Source organism: Clinocottus analis, unplaced genomic scaffold (genome assembly GCF_023055335.1).
Source record: "Clinocottus analis isolate CAN_PGR_092001 unplaced genomic scaffold, fCliAna1.0.p SCAF_1, whole genome shotgun sequence".
In the NCBI taxonomy this organism is placed as follows: domain Eukaryota; kingdom Metazoa; phylum Chordata; class Actinopteri; order Perciformes; family Cottidae; genus Clinocottus; species Clinocottus analis.
In genome coordinates this window covers 23,020,121-23,043,433 of record NW_027175820.1, presented here as the reverse complement: position 1 = coordinate 23,043,433, position 23,313 = coordinate 23,020,121, and the positions used below count along the sequence as shown (strand labels likewise).

Genomic DNA, 23,313 nt, shown 5'->3' with positions numbered 1-23,313 from the left:
TATATTTAAAAAATGGCTTAAATGTTCTATAAAGTCAGTACAGAGTAAAGATGACTTTACTTTTTTTTATTACCAGATGAATCTAGTTGAAAGTGTCACTTTGGGTTCATGCGATATATGATGGGCTTTTGTCATCATTTACGACATTCTTTTAGATTCATGAATTATCAATCATTACGTCTAAAACAATCAATAACTATTAACCAATTATTACATCAATCAACAATGACAACTACTATGAGGTGCAGGCTTACTGAGGGCAAATCTATTTCATATCATGTTTAGCCAACAGTACGAAATAAGTTGAACTACAAAACCACAAAGTTAACCCAGAAATAGAGCGCTGTCTTCCTCGTGAGCTGCACTTTTAAGGCTCGTTTCTCTTCTGTTCGCCACGATTTTTGGTGTTCGGACAACTGACTGATGGAGGATTGAAAACACTGGAACAAGTTTGCAAAAATGCTCCAAGAAATATTCACCAAGTACGCAAAAACACACACACGCAGTCAAGAGAGTACCGAAGTGAATGCTCTGATCAGCAGAACAAAAAATACCTCTGAACAAGCCCAGGCAGACGTGCGCATCAAATCCTCTGAAGCGCTGGGAGGAGAATACCGGCCGCTCCTACCTGCCTGGATGTGTGATCTGCTCTGCCAGGCCTCACGCCGCCATCCAGGCCGCCGTCACCTCCCGCTCTGCTCCGGCAGCAGCGTGGGGCGGTGCGGCCAGCCAACCACCTCTAAACAAACACTCCTTCCCATCACAGCGATGCCATTGTTGTGTGTGTGTGAAACAGAAAGAGAGAGAGAAAGAGAGAGAGAGAGAGAGAGAGAGAGAGAGAGCTAGAGGGAGAGAGAGCGAAAGCGAGAGGGAGGGAGTGTGAGCAGGAGCGCTACGTGTCTGACTAAGCTTCTGAAGACTGATACTCAGGTCGATATTTCTAAACCAATATTGCTGATAACTCGTCGTAAGCGATGCTTTTTTCTATTTAAATATACAGAAATGATATTCTTATCAGAATGGAAGTGCCTCAGATGAAACGTTAAGAGCATCAAGAGACACAAAGTCTCATATTGAGCAGCAAAAACTTTGAAGGTTAAAGGGACAGTTCGCCCCAAAACCTAAAACACTTTTTCTTCCTGCCTGTAGAGCATCTTATCAGTCTAGATTGTCTTGGAGTTTTGGCCGTCGATATGTCTGAAATAAACTGCACACAACAAGATCTGTGGGTTACCTCCAGTCACTGGGTCTCTAAAGAGACATTGCGACTAAATATTCGCCATTATTAAGCTAATTAATAAAATGGATACGGTACATTTAAAAAGCCCAAAGGGTCTAGATGTGCAGATTGTAGCCGGTCTCATCAGGGAGAAACCCCCTTCTGTCTTACTATCACATGATCGGCTGATTTCTGCCGGTCCAGGAAAGACACGAAGCTCGCCCGATATGCTGCAACTCTGATCCATCGATGTGACACCGGCTTCAAAGCCGAAAGCTCTCGCGTCATTTGACTCTCTGACTGCTGGGTCTTGTGGATTCTGGTCACGTAGCATGCTCGTGAGACAACGTGCCGTCACCGTGTGTGTATCTGTGTGGTTAAATGTGTCAATATCTACCCACACACACACACACACGCACACAAATTACAGCTACCAGCTCACCTGCCGAAACTCAGACAAGTACCTCAACAACTCGCTCTCTTGACTGAAAGATTTATGCAGAGGTTTTTCAGCACCTCAGGGAAGTGCTGCTGTTCACTCCTTATTGACAAAAGATGACGCACCCGGCAGCTAGAACACACACACACACACACATCATGATGCAAAAACCCCACAGGCCAACGTCAGGCAGCCTTTTCTGTCTCGTTGCTTCGGCTAATTAATTTTCGTTTTTCAAATGTAATCATGCCATTGGTCACAGTTTGTCTTTCCTCATTGAATTCGGCATATTTACGTGTTTATTATTGTCGTTATCTCCTCATGAAATGTATCATCATTAGTATACTGTTATGTTAGTTTCCTCCTCATCCTCAGGCTGACAGTCTGCTTTCACAAATGAAAACAACAGAAATCCTTTGGCGACATGAACATTTCCCTGATGAACTGCAACAACATTGAATTGGAAAATGGGATGAAAGCAAAGCTGCTTTAATTTGTTGTCTAAAAAACACTTTTTTTTGGGTTGCTTGTTCAGAAGAACCCCCCGCCCCCTCCCACCCGAGGTTTCTGGAATAATTTCCTGTATAATTAACAAAACTGTCCTATGAATGGACTAACTGTTACTGCTAACAGATGACTCTCTTATGCAACAAACGAGCTCGGTTCGCCTGGGTTAATGTACAACGGGGTGGACAAAATAACAAGAATACCTTACCGTGCATCTTGTGATCACGAAGCTCATTAAAAAAAATGAACACAGCCTCGGCTTCACGGCGGCGGCTTTTGTTGCGTTTGTTTGCATTGGACTGCATTAGTCAAGTGTTTCTGTTATTCTGTCCAACCCCCTTTTAGTGCTGTTTCTTTGTTGCCCAGGGCTTCACAGCCTTATATACATATACATATAGACATATAAGGCTTGACATATATTCAAATATGAGGTCTGAGCTCTTTGATTAAGATTTGAGGTTTATTATATTTGGTTGCATAGAAACAGTATCTGTGATGCTCTGTGGTTGTTTATCACCCAAGCTCTGACCAGCTGACGCAGTTGGGGATTTCTGTCTCTAACACACACACACACACACACACACACACACACACACACACACACACACACACACACACACACACACACACACACACACACACACACAGAACGAGAGAGAAAGAGAGAGAGTGAGAAAGTACCACTCCCTTTGATCAAACATTTACCAGCACGCTGAATCATTAATAAAACATATTTGGGGTATTAGCCTGCTCACCTGCGTGAGCTTCGCCAGCTCCAAAACCGCTCACACTCATCTACGTCAAAGAAGCAGCCGTCCACCCACCGGTCTGAATCTGAGGTCTTTAAAACCATGCAGGTTATGCACTGATGGGGTATAGTTTTCAGGTCAAAACTGTGTGGCAGTTTGAGTTACTGAACATGAAACACAGGCGAACTTTAAATGAGAGAGCTTTATTCTCATTTAGCCTTCCTCTTTGACTGTTCATAACTCCCTCAGTTGTTTTTTCCTTAAGCCCATTCAACACCTGGTCCTGCTGGTTTCCACCTGAGTGTCTTTTCCCCTCATCCTCTGTCGTTTGCAGCAGGAGAAAATTGTCAGATCGGAAAGGAGAAACGGTAATTTAACCCGAGAGTATGTGTGTTGGAACCAATGTATTGATTCATGTCATGTGTTCTATAGCGAAGACAGGACAGTATGTCCAAGAATCAATATCTTGAATATGACCCTTGAAGACATATCATATAAATAACCCACTCTTTCAGTGCTTGTGTAGATACATTTGGGGCCTCTAAACCAGGCGGTGGCCCTTTAAGCCCTCACCCTAATCCCTAATCCTGTTTATTGTTGTGTTTCGAGGTTGTACATGGGGATTATATATTATTGTAGCCCTGATTTTTATGTTTAACTTGATACCTAACATGTCTTTTGGGGGATCCATACCATGTTTTTTTGCTTGACTTGTACCTTGTGACCTGATATAAAAGGGTCCCCTAAACATCTACGAGAAAACAGCCCTTCTTCTCACCTCATGTATTAGCTCAGCTAGCATTGAAAACACAAGTTCATGGAATCAATCACTAGTTTCAAGTCTTCTCCAATACGACATGGTGTTCATTTAGTAAATTATGGTCCCAGTTAGAGTCAAATAGAGGATAAAAGCGGGTAATGCCTTGGGGCGTGATTAACATATCTGTGCCTGGATAAGAAAACGAGCCATTCAGATTGAGCTCTCCTTCCTATGTCACATGCAGGCTCATCAGACTGGGCTTTTACGGTTAAACGGAGCGTCTCAGATGGAGCGTGGACGCAGGTACATTCAGACAGACGGTATGAGGAAGACTTGTTCTAGTAGAAATCCAAGAGTATAAGCTATAAGCTATAAGGTATAAGCTTGAAAATAAGCATGATACGTCCCTTTTAAATCAATACAGGTGTCCAAAACTTTAGCTGCATGGGGTCATGTGATTTAAAAGAGTCAGTTCCCTCAAATTACCTCACTGAAACATGAAAAAAATGTTGACTTTAAATGCTTGCGATATCTGTCGCTTTAATTCTCAGACGACGGAAGTGAAAGGAATTTAATTTTTTCATAAAATTTCTGTGAACTACTTTCTACCAATAAAACAGTCTCTATGAATTCTGCTTCACTTCAAAACATTGATCCATTGAATCGGAAGTAAGTTAAGTGACTTAATCAGCAGACTTCAATAGCACTGGATGACATGAGGATGATGACATCATCAGTAAAGGCTTGTTTCATTTCCCAGGCCTGAAGAGATGAAATCCAGTAAATTTCAGAAACTCTAACATGGCATGTGTGTGTGTGTGCGTATGTGTTTATTTATGTGCCTCTGAGTGGCATCCTGTGTGGTTTCAACAGCTCAGTGTCAACTCAACAACCTCAGTGGTTGAACACACACACACACACACACTCACACACACACACACATACACACACACACACACACACACACACACACACACAGAAGCCTGGCTGACTGGGTGGTAAAGGAATGACCCGACGTCGGGGGTCCGTTTAACGAGGATGTGACAGTTGTAAAAACGGGCCTCTCACTCCGGCCCGGGTGTAGCCGACATAACCATGAGCTCGCGTATAGGAGGGAGGTGAGAGAGCGACATTTAATCCACTGATGGAGCTTATTTCCATGTTTATTCGCTTAGAGACAGAGGTTACGTTAAGTGGTGGTAATTGGCAGCAGCTTTGGGGGGTTTAAAAGCAATGAAATCAAGTGCAGTAAGAGTTGGCTCTCACACTCCTCCACCCCAGCTGCCAACTAAACTCTCAGGACCTGTGTGTGTTTGTGTGTGTGTGTTTGTTTTGACAGTACAACGACACACAAAGCACACATTTGCATAATCACAGCGGTTGCACCTGCCCTTAGCACCGCTTGAGTGCGTCAGATTTTTTGCTTTAAAGCTAACAAACCTATTGAGATTATACACAGCGATCCAAAAATATTCACACACACAAACACGTACACAGACACACACATATATGCAGCAACATCTGAGCTCATCAAAGCAAAATAAAAGCAGATTTTGACAGCCGCTGTCTAACAAACAATATCACATTGCTTGCATGTGCACTCAATATTTTTGTTTTTTTCCCCCTCTTGAGTCTTGACTGACACACTGTGAGCATTCGGGACACAGTCACAGATATTTGGAAGTACTTGAAGTAAGTACTGAAAAAAGAAGCTGCAGTGTTTGCCGATGACAGCGGGGCTGGATGTGAGAGAGGCGACGCGGGACGTTGAAAGCTCAGAGAGACGCCCAGATCACTGAGCCCAAAGAGGGCAAAACGCTCAATTACAGGCGACCGGGCGGAGGGGTGGGGGGTGGTAATCAGTGCTAATGGGTAAAACACTTCCTGTCCCACTATTAGGCCTAGGAAGTCAGCTATTTTAAAATGTGACTGAGGCTACATCCAGCAGCAACGACGTCTACACAACAAAGTGTCAACAGAACGTCGTTCAGACTTCCCATGTGTTCACTCGGGGATAGTTCATAAACTCAATATAACAATGGCGATTAGAAGCTGCATTTTTAATTGTGCACAATTACTTTAATTCCCAACAGCATAACATGAGACGATGTGATGGTAATTGGAAAGAAAAACTATGCCCTCTGTTGTCTTTTATTAGCAAAATAATCCACCCGCTGATAATTAGCTCCCAGCAAATTATGAATGCAACATTTTTGGTCAGATAAACCTTATCAGGCATTAACTTTTAGTTTTCCTCTCCTCTGCTTTGGCAGTCTTAGATTACTTTTAACTTTCTGCATCATTCAGAAACAAGTTCATCAAACAAAGACTAAAGACATTCTTACACTGTATAACATATTTAATCATTTTTGCTTTTATTTAGAGCATTAGCTTTACATTAATACATCATTTTTAGATTTCATACAGCTTGTTATTCTATTCTAATTGTGTGTCTGTACAGTTTTTTCTGTCAATATAACCAACAAGGGGATACCTGGCTTCATACTATGTTGAAAGTTGCTTAGTGGCACAAAACATAGCTCTATATTGTCAGTTATGTTAAATTGAGGGGCTTCATTAGAGATAATTCTCTAATGGTAGAGAATTCCATGCGGGTCTTTAAGGGATAATTAAATAGGCACCACAACTTATACCACGGCAAAGAACACGAAAACAGAGCACTTTAAAATACTAAAAGCACTTGAATCTATCGGGACGTCCTCATTAGTATAGTATTGTGTGTCCATGTTTGCTATGAAGAGGAAGGGTTCAGCGATCAGCTGTGCTTCCTCCTCCTCCGTTGTTAACTATGGGCGTGTATGTCTCTCTCTCTCTCTCTCTGGTGTTTTGAGAGGCTTCAGTAGTCTGGCTGGTGGCCAAAAATAGCCCCTCAGCTGGCACACTGGCCCAATTTACGACCCTTTCACATTCAGCGGAGGGCAGCCCCGCTCTGGGCACCGTCGGCTCATTTCCCACAGAGGCGACACACAAAACTGAGAAAAACACCGGAATCCCACCAGCAGCGTTACAAAGAAAATCCCACACACACACACATATCACATATAAATGTCACTGAGGACAAAACCAATCTCATCACAACTGTAAAAAAAAATAAAAATGTCTTTGTCAACAGCGCCGATGCTCGCCGCTCACTCCTGGAGATGAGACAGGAACACTCTCTTCAAGTTCAAGTGTAACAAGATGAGGCGAAACCGGCCCCAAACCCTGCAACGCTTTAAACTGGGCGCCAACTCCCAGAAGTCAGAGCCAGAGGTTTTCACGGACGGCAGCCCGCGAGACCACAAAAGTAAAAATAAATGGAGGAGCTATTCGCCAGCGACTCTCGCGCTGCAGCTCCCCAGCGAGATGGGACATCTCAAGAAGTGTTTGCGCACGGCGGTAAAGCTCACGACAGGCGTGCCGAAACAAACTTAGCGGGTCACTTACCATCTGAGAACGGCTCTTGGGGCAGCCATTGATGTCGCCGATCTTCTCGTTGGCTGTGGAGGGACAGAGAGAGAAGAGGAGGCAGAGACAGAGAGATGAAAGAAGAGAGAATGAAAGCTCTTTTAATTCCAGCGGAGATCCCCGAGTGTGTGTGTGTGTGTGTGTGTGTGTCTGGTGTGTGTGTGTGTCTTGGACAATCACCGGCTGAGTGAGGAGAGCAGAGGTGTTCATGCCGGTGACTGTGACCCCTCCTCTCACCTCCCGCTGAGACATGAAACACTATCTGGTCACAGCAAATGGGAACGAGGCCGCTGGGGGCCCGACCGAGATGCGTGTGCTTTGTAAAGGGTGTGTGTGTGTGTGTGTGTGTGTGTTAAGGATTCCTCCCATCTATTAGAGGCCCGACCCACAGCAGCTGAGACCCGATCGTCGGCTCACAGCTGACGACTTTGTGCCGACAGCACGGCCGCCTGCATCAGGAGGCCCAGCGGGGCCCACAGTGCAGCTCCACCTCAGGACCACGTACTGCGCCACCTGACCTGCGGGAGAAATACTCCCCCTTCCTGTCCGTTGAAGACATACGCAGCATCTTTTAATGTGTTCTGCAGATGGACTCAGCAGTTCCCAAACATTTTGGATTGGGAACTATTTAAACAAAGCTGTGTTGACTTGTGACCCCCCCGTCTTCAACCAAACAGTAGTTTTCTTTTTGATGATTTGATTCCAAATGATTTAAGTGTAATAATGTTTAAAAGTGTGGGAAATAAATTATAAAACAAACTAATTTAAAATGTGAAAAAAAGACTAAAATCAACGCTTTTAAATTGATCTTTCTCTACGCGTTAAAGTAAACAAGGTTATTGGTTTTATCTTCTACAGAATATTAGATTTCCTACTGAAGAGCTAAATTTGAAAGAAAGATTTCAGTAACTTGGCAACAGTAGAAAAAAAAGATGGCAAGTTAAATTTTGGCCCAGTATATCAAATTTGCCACACAGGGCCTTTACAGTCTGTACAGCAGATGGCACACTCTGTCCTTAAACCCTCAACTAGGAGCAGCAAAAACCCTTTAGCTTAAGATAACTTGATGCCAATTACCAATAATAAGGTGTAGCGATGGCTAATTACAGGGTCCTATTGGTTTGCTCAACTCAATTCAATTAAAACATGTAGGTGAAGGTGATGGACACTATACTGTATGTGTCCCTACTGGGACATCAGTCAAATCATGTGGCGTGTGAAGGAGATTTTAGAGGTTTTGATGAGCCCTGTAAAACACCATAGCTCCATCATCTTGAGCATATTAGCAAAAAATATGTCAAAAATATCTTAAACAAACGTGTTAATACATTCAAGTGATTTAACACTACAACGGCTGGCTGTGGTTTGTGTGCTTCCTGATAAATCACACTGTGTGGTGACAGAAACCCACAAGAGACAACTGCTCTGTGAGTCTGAGACACGCTAAATACAAGTAAAAAAAAAACAACCAGCCTTTTCTTTTTGCCCAGGAAAAAGTGAATAACTATGGAAGCACATTACTATGGAACCCAATTTCCGCCAAAAAAAAAGAAATTGGAAAAAAAAAAATTAAGACAAATTTCTTTTTTTTTTTAAATGAGGATAATAAAAAAAATACAAAATAATGCTTCTTTTTTTTTGGTCCTAATTTTTTTTTTTTTTAATTCTTTTCCTTTTTTTTAATTCTTTGGTCCTAAGTCGTTGTTTTTTTGGTCCTATTTTTTTTTTTTGTGGTCGGAAATGGGCTTCCATAAATAACAGCTCATGAACCAGAAGCAAGAAATAAAATTGTCTTTGAGAAGAGAGAAGTGTCCAAAAGACTGGCAGCTGAGGACACAAGTAGAATGTATTTTTTAAAAAAAGGTCCGGGATCATGCTAATAGTCGCCTCAAGGACAGTTCAGAAGAAGGCTACAGACTTTTTCCCTTCTTCCCAAGTCCTGACCTTGATTAGACCTTGTTGGTCTAATGGCTTCACACATCCGGCCCCGGTGTGGCTGTTCCGATACCGGCCAGCTGCTCCGGTTTCACCAGCGATTATGTGATGTGAGCTTTATGAGCTGGCAGAACAGGTGAACATGGTGGCTCTGCCTCGCGTTGTTTTGATATCAGACCAAAGCAGTGGTATGTGGGCTTGATGATGTAAGAATACACATTAACTGGACGAAGGGGATCATGTCCGGGTTTCTTTTTAGACCGCAAGAGCTTTTGCAGGAACGCAGGTACAATTTTAGGAACGGCGGCCTTTTTTAAGTGAGCTTCGAAAGGTTTTCCTGCATTTACCTCATGAGCATTACCGCCCCCGCGGAGCAGAGGAATAAATCTGGGTCAGAGGCGAAGGAGGGGGAAAGAGCCGGGAGCAGAGGGAGTCAGCGACACGCTGAGTCACCGGTCAGCCGGTGTCAGCCCCGCTCGAGGCCGTCGGCACGTGAAATGACAGGCTCGAGGACGGCGGCACAAAATGACAAGACTGATGATGATACAGGCGAGGGTGAGGGTCAAAGGCACAAAGGGACAGCCCACTTTCCACAACCCGGACGGGGCTGGACGTCTTCATATTCTGCTCTCGTGTGAACACGTCGTCCTGCTTCACTTCTGCTCTGAACTACAAACTTCTCTATTCCATTTTTAGGACCGTTTTAAAAATACAAGTGAGCAGATTTTTTTAAATGCATGTTAGTCAATGTGAAAACGACCAATTACAGGTTCCTTCAGAAATGTTCTCTTTTTCCATCAGTATAGTTTTGATGGGCTTTCTCTGACATATTCTTTTCTCAGGACATATTTCCTCACACCCTCACCATAACCCTTGAACTCCAGGTTCCCTCCTTTTAATGTGTTTTTGTTTAGAGGCCTGAAAATAAGGTCTGCGGTTAACTCAAGTGTTAGAGATTTTAAGGTTTTGTTCTACCACAAAGAATACTTGACTTGAAAATGTTGAATCTTTTTTTTTATATTTCTCTTTTAAAGTTGTTAAATGAGACTACAACACATCATCACGCTGACATTTAGCTTAGAGGAGGTGAGGTGAAGTCATGTGACTGTGGTGTAGTTTGTTTATATCCTAAAATTAGATTTATTTTTTTTTACTTCTGGCGGTTGCAGTTACTCTTTTTAACATAAAAGTCATAGCGAAAGATTATATTTCTGAGCAAAACATGCAAGTAGGATGAACTTTGCCACACATCTTCTTTTCTGCAATAATCCATCATCCAAAGGAAAAGTCCCATTGGCTTTTTGTCAGCCGACAGGAATATGTCATCCCTGCAGCCCTCTATGAATCTCACCACACACCAGATCCCTGTGAGATTTTATGAATGAGAGAAGACAGTTTGTCGAGCTAAAATTAATCTAACTTCTTCAACAGTGTTTTGTCCTGAAGAAAACTGTTTGCTGGTGCAAGAGTATAAAACCCCCCTTTTATGATTCAAACTGAAATGGACATTTAAAAGTGTTTCATTCTGTAACAACTCAATAAAAAGGGAAAAAAGCTCTTTTTGTACTTGTTAGGTCAGTTATGCCTTTAACAGTAACTCATGACGTGTTTCACAGGATGAGAGTTGTCTCCCTCTTACAGATTTTTGGGATTCAAACGTGTGTTCCCTCCTTACCTACGACCTGTATGATCTCCGCCAGCAGCACTCCGTCTGCGACGTCTGTTTGCAGGTCCTTGATCAGACGCTTGTGTCCCGACTTGGCAAGGTAGTGGTTGGCCCAGTCCGTGTAGATCTGCGGTCAGACACAAACAACAAAAACCACGCCGTTCAGTCTCCAGCCGGCAAAAATACAATCCACTCCAAAACAGAGGGCAACCCCGTCGGGTCGTCCACGCGTTTCAAACTCCATAAACACTTGAAAAACTACAAAAGGTATAAATGGTGGAAGCAAATTTACGAGTCTAATAAAATAACAACATGGTTGAATGGGAGCGGAGGAGCCCTCCTTCTTTTGTTGGGGCTGCGATCTGGCATATATCCGCGTGGTATTCAAATTGGGGCCATTGTGCTCAGCCGGGGCATTCATCTCGCAGAGCACGGCGGCTGTTTTCAATGGGCCATGCTGACATCACTCTCTGGGGACAGAAAAGACCCTTCACTGCCTGAGGGGGACGGCGGGGGGGGGGGGGCAGAGCAAGCATCTGAATAATCTGAATAGCGTCCTTCATAATTACTCGCCAAACTCTCTCTTTTACTCTCCCTCTCTCTCTCTCAAGAGGAATGAGTTTATATTTCTTGAGATGGAAAAAAAAGGCCTTCAAAGGTTGAAGTGAAGTTGCACAAAACGTTATTTCTAATAAAGAAAAAGTTATTTGTGAGTGTTAAACTTCACAACAGTCCCGCCCTCTCCCACTGGGATGTGAATCACGTGCAACAACTCGGCTAAATTAAGACACAACAGTAGTTCTCACTCTAGTTTTCACACCCCAACACTGTTATGTCAGTCAGGTGATGAATATGACAAGAAGGCATACATTATTAATCATACAGTTATAGTTTATGAAAGCAGATTACTGTCAGCTTGTCTGCAGTAATCTGATTTCTTCAGCGTCATGGAAACTATAAAACTGATTTCTCAGGCTGGATATCTCCTGGAGAAATTTCCTGCATATGCATGCGTTGTTTGTGCATATGCATGAAGGGAAAGTACTGCTGGGACAGCAGACCTGAAGTGATGCATCTTTATATTCAAAATAATGAAATCCAGAGGCAGAGTTAAACTGAAAGTAGAATCTATCAGTCAGAATCTTTTCTACAACTGGACATTATGCCAGTTTCAGAGGTCACTTAATTAGTCCTGTGTAGGTTCAACGTATCAGCGCTGCTATAAAAAGCACTAATTGCAAATAAAAGCATTTGTTGTATGAAGATAAAATAGATATCATCAAAATATGCTGCAAGAATGAGTCCTAAAATTTGGAAATTAGTCTTTTTCTTTTGCGTTTCTGGTCTCCTCGTCTAGTTTACGGGCTTTTGGTTTCATGCCTAAAATAAGATTTGAACAATTTGTTCTATGATATAAAATGGTTAGTACATTGTGATAAACAAGTCATGAATATTTGACAGTCATGGAGGTTTTTTTCTGCAATAATCCAAAATTCCATTGGCTTTTTGGACTTTTTTTTTAGGTTTGGCCTCCAAAATCAACTGTCATCCCTACAGTGCAGTAGTCGACAAGATGATATGGGATGACGTGAGTAACCAGCAGTTACCAGGTTGCCACAGTAGCTCCTTCCTTGTCAGATTACTTTTGTAAACTAATTTCTCAGTAACCTGGTTGCTCAACAATTCATTTAAAATCCACGTGTGTCCATTAGTCCTGAATGAGAGCTCAGCATTGTTGTTGTCATCCCTCATCACAACCATGGCATACCCAACACGCACGGCGGTGAGCTGTGTGACACGGTTGTGACCCTCGTTCCTTCATGTTTGCACTGTAAACAAACCCGGTGCTTTTTTTCTGCTACGCTACTCATCGGCTGAATCACAGCTCTCGTGATGGCGTGCAACAGGTGTGCGCACTTCAAAAAGGAGTGCACACAAACACACACACACACATACATATACTCATCTCCACGCACAAGCTCAAAGGTTTATGAGAGTACACGACCACACATTAAACACAAAGAGCCTCAGAGCGACGTTTAAAATCACACAGGCTGCATACCCAAACACAAATGCACAGTTATAAAAAGCCTCTTGAGTGACACGCGGAGCTGGGAAAGCTTTCAAGCGGCGAGGATTACGCTCGATCCTTTCAAAGCACACTCTCAGCTGGTCAGGGAGAAAAAGGAAGCACAATTCTCAAGAGCTTTTGTGTGTGCGAATGCTTTCTTTGAAGCAGTTTCGGGGCAGGTAAATTGCAGGGTTGGAGCGTAATTAAAAACGAGGTGAAACGGGCAGCCGTCAGTCACAGAGGTGGAACCCAGAGAGGGGTGGGGGTTCAAACAGCCTCAGGGCATGGGTGTGTTGAGAGAGGAGAGGAAAGGGGAAGTGGACCAGTCACAACAAGTCACCTTTTAAATTCTGAAATTTAAACTTTTCAAAAAAGCGTTTCGTGTCTCTGATGGCTTCCTCTCAGCCGGTGCAGTTAAATATGATATCTCAGGAGTGTTATAAAAGATGAACATTTCTAACTTTTTAAAAAGCACAGAAATCAATAGATACTATAACAAGAGTACGAACAGTTATACAACTCTTCTGAGCTTTTAAAGTTTCTCACTGTTTTTGTTTTCCAGTTTTGGTCACAACTCTCAAAATACTGCGGTCAAGTGAGCCCTCGTCTGCCAAGTGAATATCATTATGTTATTGAAGTTGACTTTGAAGTCACTTTTCTCCAAAACTGTACAGTAAAATCTCAAGGCCATACACATGGACAGAGCAGGGGTCAGTTCGAACAAGATCACATTGTAATTTTACTTTACAAATTTAAGGATCTGTTTTTATAGCAGTTTGAATATTGGAAATTGTGACATTATGAATATCATTATGTCATTGAAGGTGACTTTGAAGTCACTTTTCTCCAAAATTGTACAGTGAAATCTCATGGCCATGCACATGGACGTAGCAGGGATCAGTCTGAACAAGACTGCGTTGTACTTTTAATTTACAAGTTTAAGGATATGCCGTTTGAATATGAATATCATCATTTCATTTGAGCTTTTGAGCTGAGCTTCTCTGCGTACCGTAACACCTTGAATAGAGGTGCATTCAGAATAGCAATTGAGGCTCACTCGGCGCATGTGGGCTCACTTGCCCGCAGTATTAGACGAGTTACATACTGGAATGAGTTCAATGCAGCCACACACAAAATATTGGACTTACGTTCATCAGGTGGAAAATAAATTTGCCTACATTTAACAGCGTGTGTTGCTCCGAGTCTGCTGTGTGTGTAGAGTCCATTGTTAGGTTGACATGTTAGCCACAGCTATCGCGTTACCTCTTCCTGAAATGCACGCGACGCGAGCGAACGTGCGACCGAACGTACGAACAAGCGAACTTAAAAAGTAACGTACGAACGAGCGAATGTACGAACCAGCGAACGTGCGAACCATCGAACGTTCGAACGAGCGAACGTGCGAACCAGCGAACATTCGAACGAGCGAACGTGCGAACCAGCGAACGTCAGACTGTTTCAGTTTTTCCGAACGTGCGTCAGCGAACAGGTTTAAGCAACGTGTCGCGTTTGCTTTACCCCCAACCTGTTGCCTAAATTGACGCTGACAGTTAATCGATAAACACTCTATATTAGTTAAGAGGAAGGGTGAAGCTTACTGTGTCAGGGCCGTGTGTGTGTGGGGGTCAAACATATGGCGTAACGTTACCGTAATTAATGCGTGATCCGTAGGTAGGTTCTATTGGATTATATTATGATGCGTTCATGATCTCGTGTGTCAGTCAAAATTGGAGTGGAGGTAATTTATAATGTTATCATGACATGTTTGAATGTAATTTTGTAAAATGAAGTTTTTTGCGAAAAACTAGAATAAAGCCAGTTGTTTAAATAAGCAACTTTGATATTAGACCGGAAATTATGATTGGTTGAACGTCCTAACATTATAAGCAAGTCATTATTTTCCTAATGATTTGAATTTGTATGTAGTTATGCAAATAACCATGGTAAGTAAAAAGGACAACATTTGGAATTTTCTTAAATTATTATGTTTTTGTGTAATGCCTCAACGATTGGCAAACAGCATCGGAGCGAAAACACACGGGCATCTCTAAAAGTCATATTTAAACATTATTGTCCCATGCAAATACAATTTAAATAGATTGAAACCAATACTAAATTAACTTGAAAAGGACACAATTAAGTGGCACCAAGATGCTTAGTGTATGGCCTAGGATACAAAATGTAAACATATGGAATAAATTACTTGTAACCATTAATAATGAAAACATCCGAAGTGATACACAACTGGCACCAAAGTCCATCATATCACAGAACAAATGATACTCCTGTCAGATGTCTGTAAATCAAAGTCCATGTTAACAACTGAAACCTTTAAAAAGACATCACGCATTAATCCGGATCATGTGTGTTCAACCGCACCTTTAAGTAGCTTCTGTGATCTGAAGATTGTTCAAAGGTCACACAAAGACAGAAGGAGGTGGGGGCTGATGAGAGGCAGAATAAGATCTGAGAGTCATTTTAATAAGCTGCATGGTTTAGTGAAGAGGATTATTTATTGACTCAATATATCTCAGACCGGAATGAGGTGCGACTGACTCAGCGGAAAGACCCCTGCATATTGAATTGAAAATGTAATCAAAACTCCCGAGGGTTGTAAAAGGCTGATGAATCGATATTTTAATTATGTCAGAAATTGAATTCATTGAATGGATAAGAGGGCAACGTAGAGGCTAAGTGGTTGTCGTTAGTACCTCACAGGACAGGCCCTTTCAGTGTGGGGCTGGCTATTGAACATCAGTGCTTTTATTGTGCCAAATGAAATGTGTCTGAAGCTTCCGGTATCGAAACTAGCTGGTATGATGGGTCACATTCTCATTCTTTTTTTTTAATCTATTCTGTTCTGATCTAAATCAGGAATCATTGCTAAGTTTAGATTGGATTTTTGTGTGTGCCTGCTTGTGTGAAGGCTACATTCAGCATTGCGACAATGACTTAAAGTTGGGCTCAGAGGAAAAAAAACTAATCAGTTTCATTGAAGAATATACATGAAATCATAAAAACAATATCCCGGTATCTTTCCGTATGATGTATACTTTCCCTCAACCAACTTCAAATATGCAATCGGCTTTTCTGCAAACTCTATGCCTGTTGTCTGACAGTTAGCCCTGTAATGGCACAACGACCTGTCAAACGTGTCCCTGCGTTTGCTTTAATCCCCACAGAGATCCGTTTCTGCCGTCTCTAACCCTCAAACCGCTGCTCAACAGGATACGAAAATACAATAATAAATAGCAACAAAGCCTCACTCCTGAAACATGACCCCAAAAATGCCACTGTTAATATCCTTAAACAGTGCAATAAGGCGTCACTCACATCCACATGTCGACACGGAAAGACTGAGTGATCCATATCAAAGAGTCGGATTTAAGATACACCTTCCAGGAGGGAAACTCCCAGTGATCCCTCTCCTGTCCTCGTGGGGCTAAAGGTCTTTTTTTAGGAGCTGTAGATTCATGTCAGGGACATTCCCGTCACCAGAAAGCAACACGACACTGATTCATTCACGCTGTCGGCGGCCTGATAGAGAATGTCATGTGTGGCCTGTTGACCTCCGGCTTTGGGAATTTGCACAAAATAAGGGCCTTTATTGTTTTAACGCAGATCGTTAACATGAATTAAGTCTCTTGAACATCATATTCACGGTTTCATTTCAGATCCAAAGTACTGGATACACAACTGAGGTAAATCAGACCGTTATTATCAGCTTATGATTTAATACGTATCATTTAAAGCTTAATTTTTGTTCCCTGTCTCGACTTCTGCGATGTCTTTTTCTTTTCACTTGTGGGCTAAGGTTATATGCAAAACAATTGGCACTTTCAACTCAACTCGGATCAAAGTCAGAGACCAGTAAACAACCGGCCGTGCTGTGTCACGCATTGCATGAAGGCCTGGACCCATACAGTCATATTCGCATAGTTAAGCCTAATTTAAGCCTTGAAAACTGGCACAGAGTCAGCTCTTCAAAGCCGGTGACGAGCGGTGCTGACTCACTCAATCAGACAGCTGCGTCTTTTTATCTCTCGTTCTCTCACACACACAAACACACACAGCAATCTGTTTTGCGTCCAGCATCCCCGCTGCCTCGGCTTGCTGAGTCACCGGGCCGGTGTTGCGAGAGGCCCGCGAAAAGGTCATGACGCACATGTGGGGCCCGTCCACGCAGCGCCGGGTCGGCCCGGGCGCATCACACCGGGAGGATGCCCTTGCGTTGAAGTTTGAAGAAAAGAGTGAGTTTTTTGTGCAGATGCAAGAGGCGTGAGTTCAGCACATGTCACGACAGATCGTGACGAAGGCTGATTATACAGAAGGAGGAGCGGAGCAGATGTGGCTTTGTGCTTCTTGTGGTCGTGTGTTGAAGTTCTTCTCTGTCAGGCTGTCAGTCAGCTGGGGCGACCGCGTCGCATTACTTCACTCGCTCTCTCATCTCTGTTGTTGTTTGCACCGACCCTGACGTGTTGCTTGCTAAGCAAACACTGCAGTGGTGTTGGCATACACACACGACTGCATCACCGCTGTCGGGTGAACCTCTCAGTTTCTAATATTTGTTTTTTTAGATGTCAAGGGGCTTTAAATGTTTGTTTTCCATGTGAAAATAACCCACGATCGGTCAAATACAGAGCGTAAAACAAGTTCCTCGTAACTGCGATCAGAGTATGACTTTCTTGCCTTTATGTTTTTCCACTAAATGCCTAAAACTATGTATTTTTTTCCTTTTTTCAGAGCTTGTTGGCAGCACACAGAGATGCAGAGCATGGTTAATTTAAGAGCATCAAACGCTATGGCTAGATATGCAGGGCTCGACAGCGATGGTTGCCAGGTTGCCAATGGCAAACATTTTGAGAAATTGGCAACCAAGTCGTGGCCTTTCTGTTGACATCAGTTGCTATCATCTGTTAATATGTGAACACATTTAAATAAATAGGGACAGCAAACAGCAAAATGTGAGACTCAAGAGAGATTAGAGGGCATCTCTACAGGTGGAGACGATGGACAAGATGGTGTTGGCCTCATAATCTAAAAAACTGAAGGGCTAATGGATCGGTGATGGGAATCAACACAAAGGTCCAGAAACCCAAAACAGGAACAGAACGGATGAACATGAAACCAGTAAGTTGCTGGAAGTGTTGTTGCAGCCAACCCGCTGGTATTCTACCAGGAATTGAAGGTGGACGCTTCAATTTAACTTGAGTAAAGTATCAGATACAACTCACATAATTTAGTCTGGTTACTGTAATACAGTTTGTATTCTTGTCTGTCCAACATATAACTGCATATATCTTAATTACTCAAAGTATGAGGCGACAAGAAATGCCAACCAAACTTTGGTAACCAAAGTATGGTTGGCGTTAGCAACTAATTTCCTACGAAAAATGTTCTTTTTTAAGAAGTTGATTTAAATTAAGCAACAAATCCATGTAATCCAATAGGAACTAATTAAACTCACCAATTAAGACACACAAAAACAGGAGCCTCTAATACGTCATGTGACAGCAGCACGTTGAATACATTTGCACGCAACCTTGGGTCTATATATTTTTAGCTTAATAATAATAATAATGATGATGATGATGATGATGATGATGTGGTGCTTTTTTTAGCGAGTTTTGAAACAATTTCATAACTGAGAACAATTTGCTCAACCTGTTGAGGACCATTTAGTCTTCCCTCTGAAGCTCAAGCATGAAAATCACAACACAACAGTAGCGCACAACACCTCGGGTCTGTTCTCGCGTGCGACTCCTGCGCGCCGCTTTCCAGACACAATTACGCTGATAACTTTGGGACTATTAGCCTTATTACTTTCAGGGTTCAGTAAGCGACATAAAAAGCTCTGCACTTAACGCGCCGCTGTGAGCTAATCTACTCGACACGAGCGGGAACCACAAAGAGAACGCGGACCGGGCCGCCGCCGCCACAAAGTGCTATCTCTCACGAGAAGCTTTCGGAGGGAGCCACGGCTGAAACAGCTCTCCTTGTAACTCGGGTAATGGCACCGAAAACCAGCGCTGACTCTGCAGAAGACGCGCTCCGATGGTGGCGCTTTCAGGAGGCATCCACCTTTTTTTGCGTTGAGCGTACGGAGCCGAAAGCACTGACCATGTTTGGGATGTCCAGGGATTCACAAGGAAGACCTCGCTTTCATTCATTTGTTCCTCTCACAGTGTTACCTGCCTCTCTGTCAGCAGGTGTCTAAAGTAATTTTCCCCCGGCTGCTTCAGGAGATCTGGCTCTAACCCTGACATTTCTATTTCAAGCTGACCTTCCTCTGAAGTGTCTTTCTCTCATAACTCCCAGGTCCAGTCAGTTAATATCTCTAGCAGATACACAAACACTGTGAATGCTTTTCCAAAGTGTCAGAATGAACAAACAACTGCAAAGAAAGACTTCTTAGTAAGTGTGGGAATCACCAGAGGTCCCGCGATACAATATCGTCACGATACTTATTATCGCGATACAGTGAGTATTGCGATATAATGCAATTTATTACATTTTTTTTTTCAACCGCAAATTGTCTCCAAAGGAAAACTTTGTCAACAAAAACTAAATTGATTTCATTATCCTAGGACCAAAACGTTTAGAACTGATTAAAAAAAAGATCGATACTTGTCTTCCGTGTATCGATACAATATCGCCACGCAAAATATCGCGATACTATGCTGTATCGATTTTTTGCCCCCGCCCCTACATCCTAGTGAATCAACAGGTGGGGATGAGCCAAAGCCAAAATGCATGAATGCTCTTCCACGACCCTCACTACGCTAACCCCTCCCTCCCCTCGCTGGTTTCTTACCAGTTTGTAGTTCCCGCAGGTGAAGCGGCTGTAGCTCCTGGCCGGCACCCTGAGGCCGCCGCGCTCTGACGTAAACAACTTGAGATCCATAAAGCTCCAGGGGACTCGAACGGGAGGCGCTTTACTCCTTGAGATATGCACCTCTCTCCTTCCGACCGCTTCATAGAGACGCCTCAGACACTCTGACACTGTTTTAACCCCTCTCTCTATCTCTCTCGCTCTCTCTCTGGGTGTCATTCACTGTCTGAGTCAGACACCCTGACTCAGATCTCTCTTCTGCTATAGGAAGACAGACCAGCAACAGAAAAAAACATAGACATTTAGATTATTTCTGCTTTAGCAAAGTTGTTTATCCAACAATCTAATAAACTATCGTGCCAGTGAAGCAGACAACAGACATTTTACACCGCCATGAAATTGGGGCAATTAACACAATCTGTTATTCCCTTTGGAGGTAGGAATGACAGGAGAAAGTGCAGCTGCCTTCTCTTTCTGTTTTATGGATATTCACTCGAGCCATACGCTCCTAATACGGATGCATTCACGTCCCATAGATGCACGTTGCTAACATTAATTCATTAATCACTAACACATCATCTTCCCTTGTTTCATGCTCGCAGGTTGCCATGGACCACGGTTGCGACTGGATGTGCTTGTTGCCGTGGTTCTGCTCGACGCCCACCGCTCCTATTCTTATGAGCGTTAGTCATATTTATATTATTTAGAGTTGCCATTGCCGTCCCTCCGAACACAACCGGTCGAGGCAGATGTCAGCTTATGCAAAGCCAAGTTCTGCTCGAGGCTTCTTGCCGTTAAAAGGGATGTATTTCCTTGCCTCGGTCCCGCTAGTGCCTGAAAGTACATGTACTAACTAGAGAGAAGCACAGTCGGCCCCCCATGTCCCAGACACACGGTTTAAATGTGATGAATGACGGAGATCCTAACGCTGACCGACTGAGCGGTTTAGTGTGTTCTCCCTCTGACACACCTGGTGCTGTATATTACAGCGGGTGCCCACACACACACTAACAAACATGACACATGAGTTCACATGGGAGGCCTCTTGTCTCTCTTGAAGGCTTGTACCACTGTTTGACCACCGCTGAACTTCAACCAGCAAAGTGATGCGCTGACGTTAGGCCGGTTTGATCTTTAATGCTTTTTTTTTGGCTAAAATTGTTGTAGTTTGCGAGGTGAAAGGTGTCCTCTGTCACAACTCAACTTATATTCTGGTCGGCGACTCCTCTTGCAGCCCGGCCACGCCGAGTCTCATCGATGAGGACTGCTGCAGGCCGAGGGCGACATGTGGCGACACGTCTGACCCGGTCTGTGCCGGCTAGCAGATGGCTGGTGGGGAAATGATGGATGGACTGATGGACACACTGGTGTAATAGATGTTGGATAGCTGCATGTCTCCCACCTTTCACATCTGACATGTATGTCACCCACTCCCCCCTCACTCCCTCACTCCCAAGCTGAAATAAATCGACACTGGCTGAAGGGGATCATCGTCTGCACAGGTTTCAATGAACCCCAGCAGACACAGACAGATGGCTTCGGAGAAATCAGTGTTCCCGGGTTTGTATGATACGACCTAACACAGGACTGCAGTCTGCTCTGCCAGCTGCTGGGATGCTTTATGCAGGACACAATACCTCCAGCATGCTGCTTTAACACCAGCGCTTGACCACAAACTGGACTGAGGCACAGACACATGAGGGAAAATTAAGTCAGACGGGGGTTCATCTGCTTGCAAACGGCAACAAAAAGCACTGCCAACAGTAAAAACAACAAAAGTAAGTTTGTAGAAGCTACCAAACTGAAAACTGAGGATACATGCAATATGATATCAGCAGGAAGAATGGAAATACTGTGGGACCAATGTACCAATGTAAAGTTTTAGATGAACTATATCTCTGGAAACTAAGCTAAAGCATTTTTACAAGATGACACTCGTGTTAAATTGTAATGTGGATATATTAGAAAGCTATGCTTCCAAGTGCCTTAGCTTACTACATTAGCTTGCTAACAGCTAACTTTGTCACCCCTTCTCGTGGCCAAAGGGTGCTATCATATTTCAATGACATGCTGAAAATCTGATATTAGCTAGCTACGGGCATTAAGAAAAAAAACATCGCGTTTCAGCCCTCAGATGTTTGAAAGCTCATTTCAGAAACAAAATAAAAGAAATTAGGACCCCAAAAAAAAAATTGGGACCAAAAAAAAAAAGATTTTAAGACTTTTTTTTCCGTTGTCTTTTTTCAAGTCCACGGAAAAAAAGGCAACAACAAAAAAAAGTATTACAATTTTTATTTTTTATTTTATTTTTTTGTCCTAATTATTATTATTGTTTTTTTGGTTCTTTTTTTTCCGGAAAAAAAAAAGTTTCCTGTTTAATTCCAGGTCCTAATTTTATTTATTTATTTATTTTTTGGTCCTAATTTTTTTTTGTGTGTGGCGGAAATGGGCTTCCATATTGATGCACTTTATGGCGCAGTTTATCTTCCTGTCCTCCAATGGCTGTGGTTTTCAGAATATGATCCTTCTCTACGATGGAGCTTGTCTGAAAAGGGATGTAAACACGGATCTGCCGTTCGATACGGTCAATATGGATTTTCTAAGCTAATCATAACGAGTTTGAGATATGTACTTTGAAATTCATAGGTGCTACGTTCGCGACTGCCGTTGTTTACACACTTAGTTTAGTCGAACAGGCTTTTCGAGAGGCTAGTGACAAATACTGCTTCTATTATGCTTCCGATGAAAGGAGGCAATTTGACAAGGCACAAGAAAGACCAACTGGGACGAGAGAGACCCTGGAAAGATCAATCTTAGTAGTATAACAGTATCAGAACAATCCAAACCGCGTTCAATAGTGGCCCCAAAAACAGAGCCCAGTCTGTAAGAACCACCAGGGCCGAGATTAGTTGAAAAGCACGAGCAGAATATTGTGACAATGTCTCCACATTTGTGTTACGTCCCTGCAGAGGCTATTACATGTCAGTGTCTGTCCTGCTATCTAGGGAGGTACATGAGGGACAGAGGGAAGAAACATAAACAGCCACATAAAGATAAGGTTGCTTTAAATAGTCATAGTCATATGGAACCTGTGTGAAATGTTTGCCTTCGTCCTAGTTTCTCCTCTCCATCACCGCTGCAGCTGGTGGAGGAGCTGCTTCTTGTTCTTCTCAGCTCCCAGCAGGATGCACCACGGAGGGTTTTTTGGGTCTGTGGGGCCCCTGGCAACTACTTCGCACCCCCCCCCCCCTCCGCTCTCTGTTGTACTCACACAGGCCTCTCAAGTGGCTTCAGCCCACAGAAAGCTGAGACAGGCCGCTCTGAATGAGCCCTCATGTCTCTGCCTGCTCTCTGTTTGGCACATGAAAGACATGTGGCTTTGTGAGGCATATAGAGGCCACACCAGGCTCATGGTAGACAAAACGACTTGGTGAGGATGCTGCAGTTTGGGAAAAACGGAGTCGCACATCAGAAAGGCCACGAGAAGAGGTGTGCATGTGCACGGAAACGGATTGGACACACACTGCTGGTTGGGTGGAAACACTTGACCCTCAAACTGCAATAAAAATGTACATCTGCACCCCGTAAGGGCAGCTTTGATTGTGCATACATCAACAATTTATTCGACAACGACCAAATATTCAGTTTAATCCAGAATATGATAATA

General features: G+C 43.1%; 1 protein-coding gene across 5 annotated transcripts in view; it reads right to left on the bottom strand.

Annotated features, from left to right (window-relative positions):
• Positions 1–23,313, bottom strand: part of nav2a (neuron navigator 2a) — a 103,147-nt gene that overhangs the window by 65,574 nt on the left and 14,260 nt on the right. For all 5 annotated transcript variants that reach the window (XM_068571727.1, XM_068571745.1, XM_068571752.1 and 2 more), the window contains exons 2-3: positions 10,753–10,870; positions 7,122–7,174 (exon numbers count right to left, since the gene is read on the bottom strand). In XM_068571727.1, coding sequence (XP_068427828.1) covers positions 7,122–7,174; positions 10,753–10,870 — 171 coding nt within the window. The remainder of the gene's footprint in view (positions 1–7,121; positions 7,175–10,752; positions 10,871–23,313) is intronic.